Genomic DNA, 12,572 nt, shown 5'->3' with positions numbered 1-12,572 from the left:
TTGCACAGAAGGGTTGAAAAAATTGATTTACTAAGTGAAAAAAACTACAGAGAAGCTCGAAGAACCAGGTCTGCAGGTTTGGGCATCAAACTCTGCCTTGTAGAATAACCTTTGCTGTTGCCTCACATAAACCTCACTCCACTGACAGTCATGGCAAGACCGAACGCTGTACAGAGGCACTGCCTTTGTAGTCTGTTTGCAAACGCTCACCCGTGGCAGCTCGTGGTACCAGCTGAAGACGTCTATGCCAATAAGGGAGAACACCCTGGCCAGCGGTGGCAGAATCTGTTTGGTAATGTAGTACGTAGCATTCAGCCTCAGGTTGGGATCCTGCAGGACCTCAATGGGCCGCCTCACCAGCTGTATCAGGGGCAGTCCGGGCATGCCGTACACAATGACGTAGGGCACTCGCTCCCCAACTCGTGGTTCCGAGCGACGGTCATAGGCAAGCATCCTCCTGTTTAAAAATTTAGAGCCTTTATAATGCATCCAGAGACAGATTCGTAGTTATTTCATTTGCTTGAAAACTTCTCCATTTGATTATATCGGTAGCTCTCCAGACGTCTGAAGTTGGTGTCTATTATGAAGCACAGGATCAAGTTGTTCCATTTTTAATTTGTCTCATGATCAGATCCAAATTTTTGGACTTGGAACATGAGCCCTAAAGACATGTTCTGTTTCAGGTCACTTGGATTTGCATGCAACTTGCTTTCTAGTTACCTCTTCCTTAAAGAAATATTTTAATAAAGAGCAGCCAGGGTTCTAAAAAGAGCCCAACACACCATTACAGCGTCCTGACAAGAGACTGCACTCTGGAACCTGCCCTGCGTGGCTCTTTCCATGACTATAAAATGGCTTTCTAGGACTATCTGATCCCTGATCTCTCTTTACACACAGAAGAAAGTCAGAGCCAACTGCTGCAACAATATCAGAAGGAGACATCTCACTGCTACCCGTAAGATGGCAGTACAAAGGTCAAAAGAAAAAAATATCTATTGTTAGTACTTCTGAATCTCGTTACCTGGTGATTTCCAGGGCGGGTACACAGGATCCAGGTTTGTAAGCCGAGCTCCCTCTGTACTCTTTTGCAAAGATGAAGTCTTGCATACTGGCTTTTCCTTCCAGTAACTTCATGCATTGATTCTGAACGTACTGTTTGATCTGACTTATGTCCCGTGTTTCAAATAGCAGCTTGATAGAACACTCAAGTATCTTTACAATCAAAGGAGAAAGGTGAGAAAAACACATATGCTTAACTACAAAATAATTAATTCCAAATAATTCAGTCTATTATACGGAAATATTAACACATTGCTTAAAAAAAGTATCAGTTGTGGACTAGAATGTTGATATGACAACATGTTGCATTCTCTTCCATCAAAGACATTCCTAAACACATTACCAGACAACTTTTTCCTCAGTTTGACACATGTATCATGACATTATCCCTACTCCGGCACTAAGACCGTTTCAGTAATTACAGAGGTTTTCCAGAGTACGAGAGAATATGGTTTTTACATCATCTAAAATATTTTGCCATGACTTTCTGACCACCTCAGCAAATAAAAGAATTTGGATTAGAAAGAAATATAGAACCAATCCTCCTAATAAGTTATCTTTCTTACCGGCATAAATTTGTTTTGACTTGACGAAGAACAAGAGCCTTTCCTTTTTAACCCCTCAATATATACCTTAAAATAAATAGGCAAGGAAGTTTATTCTTAGCTAAATTAGAGTTATGTAAGTGAGCTATTTAGCAGACACATCAGTGTGCCTCACTCATCTTGGAGTGAGTTAATTTAACTTAATCCCAGTTAAAGTGAACTGGATCAAGAATGGTCTTCTAGAGAACTTACATGGGACTGAGGGCTTTTATGGGCTTTTTAGGGGCTGAAAGATAGTAGTTAAGATGGAAAGTGCAAGTCCTTGCAACGCTGTGCAAGAGCTTCAATTTATCTTTCCAACGACTCATACCAGAAGAATAGACAAAGTCTCAGACAACTCACAAGGACTAGAAACTCTGAGGAAGAACAAATACACAATGCAATAACAGAGTAATGTAATGTCATCCAGGAAGAAATGCATGAGTATTTTACCTTGGAAACAGCGGGACAGGAGTCCCTTCGGACTGTCTCTATGCCTTTTGCGTCAAATACTGGGTCCTTCTGGTCCAGTGTTTCATACATGTAACCCACGTACCTCTTTTTGGTTTGCAGGACGCATGGCAAGTAGACCTGGAATGTTTAGAAAGAAGACAGAAGATGTGTTGGGAGTGTAAGGTGGCTCTGAACACACAGGGTTTCCTCAGGAATACTTTGCTTTGTTTTTCTTTTTTCCAGTCACTAAAACCAATAAACTACATTAAAGGACTGTTGAAAGATGTCTGAGGAAGTTGAGATTCCATTCCAAGTGGTGTTCCATTCTGAAATCACTTTATATTTCATCTAGCCGTTAAGGCTAAGCAACCTGAAGCTCAGATGAAAAGTGACACACAATATAATTTGCTTTGAGTACCCTTATTTTTGTGGATTGCATCCGTCAGCATTTTTAATGTAAATGTATTATCTCTCTTTCTTAAAGAGACAACAACTTCCTTTTAAACTTCAGAGAAAGCTTTCCCAGCAAAGGTAGTAGCTTTGAAATTTCTATTTTCAAACTTGATCTAATTATGAGGTGCCTAAAATCAGTTAAACTGTGCCTTGATTTGGGGAAAGCACGCTTTTTAAATGCTTGTGCTTGGAGAATGGTGTCCTCATGAATGGATTTTTAGACTCGGTCTCTTTTGCTTGTGTTCTCCAACCTCTTATTTCATTCTTGATTGTGTCAGTATTTCTTGACCAGTTTTAAAAGAAAGAATGGGGAACAATTTCTTCCCAGTTTTACTAGGAAAACATCACATTTTCCTGGCTTTCACGGAAGAGGGAGCAGCGAGTTTAGACTGCCTCAGGCTGAAGAAGATCCTGCCCATAGGTGTCCCACTAGCTTTGAGGCATTTGCCTCTTCCTGTGCTAGGAAGCTACCCTAGGAGACTACTCAGTATTGTGACTCACAGGTGAGTAAGGGCGCTTGAAGTGAAGCACTTGGACATCCTCTCAAGTATATCCTTGCACCTAGTGTTTTCTTCTGGCTAATTACACCTTCAGCTTAAAGACACGGAACTGCCTTGAAGCAGAAAGGGTGTCCGTACATTAGCCAGCAAGGTAAGTCGCTCTGTCTTCCACAGGTATCGTGACTTTTCTTGCTAGTATTTTTCTACTGTATTTTCCGCGAAAAATGGCAATTTGCTTACAAATTCTGACTGAACCTGTTGCGTCAGGTATATACTTGAAAAATATCTAGAGCACCTGAACTAATTGCTAATGACTTTCCAATGATAAACTTCCACGAAAATTAGTAACACATTGCCTTGCTTTTCTTTAAGAAGCTTATTACCATTAATACTTCTTCCAAAAGCCTACTGAATGGATTTTTATGATTTTTCATTTTATATATGTAAGTATCCCATGGACATATCCTGAAGCGTGCTAAGGCTGGCTGAAGAATAAATATCAGGCTCGTAATTAATGCACTGGAATCACTTCAACGGATGGTCTACGTTTTCTCTACCAAGTTGCACACATTGGTTTGATTTTATGTAGGTAACACAAAACTGAGGGAGACATTTCCAAAAATTGATGAGACAGGAATTTCAAATTGCCTGGTGCCGCCAGCGCAACAGGCCACCAGGTACCCTGATGTGAAAGTAGGAATATTTCTTTTTGTTGTTCATGCTGCAGCGCTCATCTGACAAGGTCCCTGAGGCATTGAGGAGCTTGCTAAACACCTGCAGGAACAGTACAGCACACAATTGTTTGACTGCTGTATATCCTTATGCTACGTTAGTGTCCAGAAAAATCTTTTATCTCCACTTTTTTTTTTTTTTGGATAATAATGTTTCCATCCAACAAATTTGAAGCAAAATAGGGTAACGATATTTTCACCCAACACATTTGAAGCAAAATATTTTCTTTTTACCTTTTCAAACTTCAATTTAACAGGTTTGGGGTTTGTTGCTGTTACAGCTTCAGCAATTTCTTGACCAATCTTAAAAGACTGCTCCTTCGTGGCTCCTTTCAAAAGCACAAACATGCTACGAGAAATCAGACATAGGAAATAAGCACAAATCTGTTTGATACAGTTCCTGAAACTTGTAAGCTCTTGTTTCCTGGTGGCAAGGCAGGGATGATGTTCTCAATTCTGTTCCCTTCCCTCAGGTAGAAAAGCCAAAAACCTGAGAAACTTCAGTGTTCAGTAGGAGATCAGGAGTGCCAAAGGCACAACAAAATGCTGTGACTCCCTGGTGAGGCAGAGAAGGTGACTGCTCCCAGGCACTGCGAAACTTGAGCTCCCAGGAGAGAACTCTAAAGAGCCCTGGGCATGCCCTTTTTTCCCCCACTATGGGCAGCAAGAGGATTTTTACTTCCTTTCTCCAACAATTTTTTTTTTTTTTTAACATCTTTATCAATGACCTGGATGAGGGGATTGAATGTACCCTCAGTAAATTTGCGGACGACACCAAGCTGGGAGGCTGTGTCGATCTGCTCGAGGGTAGGGAGGCCCTTCAGAGGGATTTGAACAGACTGGATCGTTGGGCTGAGGCCAATGGCATGAGCTTTAATAAGGCCAAGTGCAGAGTCCTTCACTTGGGGTATAAAAACCCCAAGCATCGCTATAGGCTTGGGGAGGAGTGGCTGGAGAGCTGCCTGGCGGAGAAGGACCTGGGGGTGTTGGTTGACTACGGCTTGATATGAGCCAGCAGTGTGCCCAGGTGGCCAAAAAGGCCAATGGGATACTGGCGTGTATCAAGAATAGTGTGACCAGCAGGAGCAGGGAAGTGATCCTGCCCCTGTACTCGGCACTGGTGAGGCCACACCTGGAATATTGGGTCCAGTTTTGGGCCCCTCGCTTTAAGAGAGATATTGAGCTCCTGGAGCGAGTCCAAAGAAGGGCGACCAAACTGGTCAAGGGGCTGGAAAATAAAACTTATGAGGAGCGGCTGAGGGAGTTGGGGCTGTTTAGCCTGGAAAAGAGGAGGCTGAGGGGAGATCTGATTACGGCCTATAAATACTTGAGAAGGGTTGGTGGGGAGGTGGGGGAAGGGCTCTTTACATTAGTGATGGGTGATAGAACAAGAGGAAATGGGTATAAGCTTAGTCAGGGGAGATTCAGGTTGGATGTTAGGAAGTATTTCTTCTCTGAAAGGGTTGTCAGCCACTGGAATAGGCTGCCCAGGGAGGTGGTTGAGTCCCCATCCCTGGATGTGTTGAAGAATAGGGTGGATGAGCTACTTGAGGATATGGTTTAATGGGGATTAGGGATGGTTGGACTCGATGATCTCTAAGGTCTTTTCCAACCTAGAAATCTATGAATCTATGAAAGCTTTGTTTCCCATGGTTGAAAAATTATCCACGTCTAGCACCAGAGATGGATACGCCTGGAGCATGACTATTATTTAGATGAAAGACTGACTGAGAAAGGGGAGATATTTGTGTGATGTATTTCAGGCAGCCTAACCGTATCTTTGTATGCTTTGGTGGCTGCCTCGGAACTGTTTCCACTTTTGAAGCTTAAAATAGTGCCTTCCTCTAAGTATCAACGTGCAATGCCTCCTATATTAAAAATACTCTATTTTCCAAAATAAAAACGGCATCAGTAACAGGCACAAAAATACTCATTCGATAAATAAGACTTACATTAATTCACACCTGAAAAAATAAGACTTTTTTCCCCCTCTTTCTATTCCATGTAATTTTCAAAAGAAAGGAAACCCTTAAAGACCTTTCTAAGAGTCCTAAAAGAAACTCCAAGAAAATAAGTATTATTTACTTTGCATATTCTGCAAGACAGTAAGCAACTTCCCAAAGAAGGACCACATACTCTTTTCAGTATCATAAATTGCCCTTGTTGAGATAAAAGAAAAATATAGCGCTGAAAAACTCCTGTGATTTTAAAACATTGTAAGAAGCAGACCATTAATTACCTGTCAGTATCACCATACACAACGTGAGCGCCCCATTTTTTGGTATCGTTCACCAGTTTTATAGCACGCTCCAATGTTTCTCTGGCTTTGTGGACAATGCTGTCCCCAACCTGCAAAGTTAAATGCAAAATCTTTATTCTACTGCTAAACCCAATATTAGCTTTTGGTAAACATAGTCTAACCTTGCTTGATCTGTTTATGAAAATTACTATATTGAGACAACACATTTTATTTCATGGTTTAAATGTGTATATGTGATAGTTTGATGTGTGGGGGGGTGTTCTGGTGGCAGGGGAGGGGATTTGCTCCCTGTGCCACCAGATCTGAGTCCCATCCCCCCCCCGGGGGAGGTTGAGCCAAGGCGGCGCCTCTGCGAATTGCCCTATTTAAGTTGGGACAAAGGGGCGGGAAAGGGCTTTTTGCTCAGGAGCGAGGAGAGAGCAGGAGGGCGCTGCCCTCGCTCCCGGCTCCCGGCCGAGCGGCCGCTCGGGCCCGGGCCGGCGCCATGTGCTCAAGATGGCGCCGGGGGAGCCGCATGGGGGACTCGGTAAGCGCCCCGCTCCCGGGGTGCCCGCCGGGCCGAGCTCCCCCAGAGAGGATTAATATCTAAGAGAAGACAACCACAACGACCGGGTCAGCAAAGATGGAGCAGGAGGAGGTGTACTGGAGCTGAGGCTTCCCTTGCAAATCGGTGTGAGATGGCAGGCGGCCCCCCTGCAGCCAGGGTGTACTCGGCGGAGCAGCGACCCCACTCGTGGCCCGTGGAGAAACCCACGTCGGGAAGGAGATGCCTGAGCCCAGGAGAGGTCGTGGAGCAGGGGATGCGCGACCAGGTACTGTTGATAATGGGGCATGGAATGCACGACGAGGTCGTGGAGGCATCTGGAGACCGTGGGACGACCCACGCCGACGCGAGTGGCAGCAGCTCCCTAAGAGGCCGAGACTGGTAAAGCCCGAACTGGTGCGATCCATGGGGAGGATTGCAATCCTGCGGGCAGGACTTACTTTGGAAAAGTTTGGGGACTTTTTCTTTGTGAGTAGGGGATCCACCGAAGCAAGGGAAAAATGGTGTAAAGACTCCTCCTCCTTTAAGAAAGGAGCGGCAGTGAACAACATGGATGAACTGACCTATACTCCCCCATTCCCTGTCTCCCTGCGCCGCTGGGGGGAAGACAGAGCCAGGAACGAAAGGAAAATAGGGGGTGGGGAGGTGTTGTTTTAAGATCGGGCCTTGTTTTCTCTTTTCTCCTCTCAAGTAACCGGTTTCGTTCCCTTGTCTCCTGTTAAGTAACTGTTAATAAATTGTTTTGTTTTATTAAGAAAGCCTGAGTCATGTTTTGCCCGAGACCATGTTTGGTGGGTGCTCCCTTTCGGTTCTTGTCTCGACCCTCAGTCCAAAAACCACGACAATTTTGGCGCCCAACGTGGGGCTGAGGAATTCGAGATAGGAATAGTGATTGGGAGAGGTAACGGGCAAAACATGGACTCCAGAGTGGTGAAAACAGAAGGACCTTAGGAAACTTTGATTGTTGTGTTTGGTGAAGGGACTAGGGGTGGATTGTTTGTGAAATGTGTGTTCTTGTTCAATGTTTTAAGTGAAGTTGTGCCTAAATAGGGAATTCGCAGAGGCGAGGGGTGGAATGTGATAGTTTGATGTGTGGGGGGGTGTTCTGGTGGCAGGGGAGGGGATTTGCTCCCTGTGCCACCAGATCTGAGTCCCATCCCCCCCCGGGGGAGGTTGAGCCAAGGCGGCGCCTCTGCGAATTGCCCTATTTAAGTTGGGACAAAGGGGCGGGAAAGGGCTTTTTGCTCAGGAGCGAGGAGAGAGCAGGAGGGCGCTGCCCTCGCTCCCGGCTCCCGGCCGAGCGGCCGCTCGGGCCCGGGCCGGCGCCATGTGCTCAAGATGGCGCCGGGGGAGCCGCATGGGGGACTCGGTAAGCGCCCCGCTCCCGGGGTGCCCGCCGGGCCGAGCTCCCCCAGAGAGGATTAATATCTAAGAGAAGACAACCACAACGACCGGGTCAGCAAAGATGGAGCAGGAGGAGGTGTACTGGAGCTGAGGCTTCCCTTGCAAATCGGTGTGAGATGGCAGGCGGCCCCCCTGCAGCCAGGGTGTACTCGGCGGAGCAGCGACCCCACTCGTGGCCCGTGGAGAAACCCACGTCGGGAAGGAGATGCCTGAGCCCAGGAGAGGTCGTGGAGCAGGGGATGCGCGACCAGGTACTGTTGATAATGGGGCATGGAATGCACGACGAGGTCGTGGAGGCATCTGGAGACCGTGGGACGACCCACGCCGACGCGAGTGGCAGCAGCTCCCTAAGAGGCCGAGACTGGTAAAGCCCGAACTGGTGCGATCCATGGGGAGGATTGCAATCCTGCGGGCAGGACTTACTTTGGAAAAGTTTGGGGACTTTTTCTTTGTGAGTAGGGGATCCACCGAAGCAAGGGAAAAATGGTTGTAAAGACTCCTCCTCCTTTAAGAAAGGAGCGGCAGTGAACAACATGGATGAACTGACCTATACTCCCCCATTCCCTGTCTCCCTGCGCCGCTGGGGGGAAGACAGAGCCAGGAACGAAAGGAAAATAGGGGGTGGGGAGGTGTTGTTTTAAGATCGGGCCTTGTTTTCTCTTTTCTCCTCTCAAGTAACCGGTTTCGTTCCCTTGTCTCCTGTTAAGTAACTGTTAATAAATTGTTTTGTTTTATTAAGAAAGCCTGAGTCATGTTTTGCCCGAGACCATGTTTGGTGGGTGCTCCCTTTCGGTTCTTGTCTCGACCCTCAGTCCAAAAACCACGACAGTATAGTAAATAAAAAGCTTGCTTACATTATCCTAAAATAGCAAGAATTAAAGGAAGAGGGAGCAAAAATTATTAAGAATTAAAATAAAAGGAAAATTTGGTTTAAAATTCTTCGGGCATATTAAGTCTAAGGAGCAAGACAAGATCACTTAGGATAACTTCCTCTAGTTTTTTGCTTCTGCTGATTTCACCTTTTATGAAAACTATGAAACAGCTAAAATGTTTTATTTTTTTTTTCCACTATTAGAACTGAAATCCAATCTATGTTTGGAGACAGTTCTACAGAAATACCAACTCCAAATGCTCTTTTATGGGAAGAAGAAAAATAAGACACTTTTTTTTTTTTTTAAAAAAAAAATCACAAATAAATCTCAAGTTTTCAGTACTACAACTACAAAAAGCTTTTATGAAGGTATCTGGATTAAATATGTTTCAAATAATAATACTGTATTATCTGACTACATTTTATTAATAGTGTCATTTCCACCGTTTTTTCTGCATTTTTATATGCAACCCTTACCTCAGTGCATGGCATTCTTCCAGAAAAATTAGCAGCAGTATAACCAAACGTGAAATTAGCTATAAATTTAAGACCCAACTGACGAGCTTCAAGCATTCGAGTTATAGCCTTGTCATGTTTATAAGCCTTCATTGACTGCTTCACCATTATCCTCGTCTTCAAGATTTCTTCTAGCATTCTTGGCAGCACACCCTTTCTTACTGAAGGCTGCCATAAGGGGAACAAAGAAAAAAATTATGTTAAAAAGCCCAACCTGAACAGTTAGGAGTAAAAGCAAAACCCAGAACTGTTAGATAATCACTGTTAAGAAGACAAAGTAATTAGCAAGATGCCCTAGGCACCAACCGTTTGGCTCTTCTCACAAATATTACAAGCAACCTAGAATACAGGCAAAGCTCTTAAGGGCAGAGTAAACAGCTTTTTGTTCTTTGTTTTCATCAGCCCTGCTAATGCAATGTTTAGATAACCTTATTAACTAAAATGGGACTTCAATATTTAACTGTTAATTCTCAAAATGTTAAATGCTAAAGGAATATTATCTTTTAAAAATTCTGCAAATATTCTTTACTTAAAGTTTTTGTTTTACATTAAATACATGTATGCTGGTGATTAGCTAACTATTTGTAAGAGCTCCAGGCCATATTTATTAAATCATTACAAATCAGCCAGCAGTACACATAGCATAAAACGAGAACAATAGAAAGCTTTAAGAGAGATATTGAGCTCCTGGAGCGGGTCGAAAGAAGGGCGACTAAACTGGTCAAGGGGCTGGAAAATAAAACTTATGGGGAGCGGCTGAGGGAATTGGGGCTGTTTAGCCTGGAGAAGAGGAGGCTGAGGGGAGACCTGATTACAGCCTACAAATACTTGAGAAGGGATGGTGGGGTGGTGGGGGAAGGGCTCTTTACATTAGTGATGGGTGACAGAACAAGAGGAAATGGGTATAAGCTTAGTCAGGGGAGATTCAGGTTGGATGTTAGGAAGTATTTCTTCTCTGAAAGGGTTGTCAGCCACTGAAATAGGCTGCCCAGGGAGGTGGTTGAGTCCCCATCCCTGGATGTGTTTAAGAATAGGGTGGATGATCTACTTAGCGATATGGTTTAATGGGAATTAGGGACGGTTGGACTCGATGATCTCTAAGGTCTTTTCCAACCTAGAAATCTATGAATCTATGAAAGCAAGTCGGGGAGTTTCATCTCCTGAACCACGACTCTTTTTCTAGGAAAGCATTCTGCTATACAGGCAGGAGAAGAATGAAGTGTTACGCACAGATAATTACTGTTTGATCCCCAAACTGCACAAGTAAAACACGGTTTAATTATAGATGAAATAAGCCTTCAGTATAAATGAAAGCATAAAGATGACGTTTTACTCCTGAACTGCCAGCAGCTTAGCGCTCTGACAAATAACAAAAAAACATGGGGAAATGAGAGGCTGAACCTCCCCTCTTCTACCTGCTCTTAAAGCAGCAAAATATAAACTACAGTATCAATCTGATCTGAAGCCAGCCAGCCAACGGGAAGTGAAAACGCCCGTCTCAGAGCACTGATATCATTACCTTGACAAAAGCCACTCCACTGGGCGACACTGTGATATCATGCCTAATCTGGTAAAGTAAGTCGGGAGGTACTCTGAGAGATGTACAGCCAAATTTGAATGCGTCATATCTAATAAAGAGAAAAATTAAATATTAAGACAATTCATTAATTTGCAGCCGGACCAAGCAAAAGCATCAACTCACATTAAAATGCTGATCACGCCAGCAAGTATAGAATCACAATTATAATCTCAGGTATAAACAAACATACCATCATGAGTAATTTATCAACTCTGCTCTGCGCTAAGGCATTATTTCCAAATGCTGAGTTAGCGGAGGCATGTACTCAGGAATAGTTTGGGTTGGAAGAGACCTTTAAAGGTCATTAGTCCAAACCTCAATGAGCAGGGACATCTTCAGCTAGATCTGGTTGCTCAAAGCCCTGTCCAACCTGATCTTACCGTAATCCCTTATGGAAACCATGCATGTTTAATAAGTAATATATTGCATGTATGTTCTTCCTACAAATTCAGAATTTCAAATCAGAAACTTAAAAACCTGATGGTTACATATAGCAATCATTATATGCATCTTCCCATTCTTCCAAATACTGTTTTATAGAGGTAATTATAATGAGCCATGATTTTTTTTTCTAATTAACAGAATTGCTGTCAAGCTCAATAAGAGATGCTACGTGGAGTAACTCATTATATCTTTTCATTTTGATCAGTTAAGACCAGAGTGAACTACAACTGTTGAAAGAGAGCAACAATTTATTAACATACAGCAGAGTAACACTAGCCCTGTTTTGAAAATAGGTAGTGGATTTATATAACAAACATTTTAACTTATTCTGAAGCAATATTAAAAACTAGCGTCACCACAGTAGCAGCACAGGTGAACACACATGCACAGAGTTAATTTTTTTTTTTAAACAGAACAGAGTCTAATTCTGTATTTAATTAAAAATACATATGTATATGTGCATGTCTGTGTGTGCATACGCACATGCACATACCCACACAGTAGATCTTTATCAGCTCTGTTGTGTAACAGAAAATGGTGCTATTCATACATGCCCATTGTTTCCAAAGACAGTCAAGGGTTCTTGGTACCTTAGAAAAGATGCTAAAGTCTTTATGGAATCAAAGTTTGTGATAAAAGAATAACAACTTACTTTCCTAAGTTTTCAACATGTCCCAGGCAGGTTGAAAAACAGTAGTTGTATGCTATCACAATGGAAGGATATAATGACTGGAAGTCTAACACAAGAACAGCATTGCTGTAGAAGCGAGATTCCGGCTCCATTATTAGGGGAACACATTGCGGGGCTTTCATTTGAGCTCGCTGCTGGATACTGGGTGTCACAGGAATATAATTCATTGGCTTTGCAACACGCAGCATCATCGACTCCACACGATACTACAAAACAGTTTGGGTATAATAATTTTAATTATAATTTTAAAAACGCAGCACAAACATGAGTGTAATAAAACTGTGTAAATACACACATTTCCTGTATTTAAAGCACGGACAACTACTTTTCCAAAATAAATAGCCATACTCTTACTTTTAATGTATATTTTCTATCACATATAGCGGAACTTTTCCACGTGTTTCCTCATCATTTAGCCTTAATAATTGAACATTAAGTACTTCTATCTATGGAAAAAATAAACATCCAGCTCAGGTGAAAAAA

General features: G+C 43.2%; 1 protein-coding gene across 1 annotated transcript in view; it reads right to left on the bottom strand.

The window, feature by feature from the left end:
• Window positions 1-12,572, bottom strand: part of REV3L (REV3 like, DNA directed polymerase zeta catalytic subunit) — a 139,111-nt gene that overhangs the window by 4,975 nt on the left and 121,564 nt on the right. Inside the window, 8 exon segments of the mRNA XM_086631262.1 lie at window positions 211-457; window positions 1,022-1,212; window positions 2,097-2,234; window positions 4,015-4,129; window positions 6,020-6,129; window positions 9,337-9,543; window positions 10,895-11,003; window positions 12,051-12,295. Of these exon segments, the coding sequence (XP_086487388.1) occupies window positions 211-457; window positions 1,022-1,212; window positions 2,097-2,234; window positions 4,015-4,129; window positions 6,020-6,129; window positions 9,337-9,543; window positions 10,895-11,003; window positions 12,051-12,295 (1,362 nt within the window).

Source organism: Tauraco erythrolophus, chromosome 2 (genome assembly GCF_009769465.1).
Source record: "Tauraco erythrolophus isolate bTauEry1 chromosome 2, bTauEry1.pri, whole genome shotgun sequence".
Lineage (NCBI taxonomy): Eukaryota > Metazoa > Chordata > Aves > Musophagiformes > Musophagidae > Tauraco > Tauraco erythrolophus.
The sequence above is the reverse complement of the archived record's forward strand: the minus strand, read 5'-3'. Positions and strand labels throughout refer to the sequence as shown.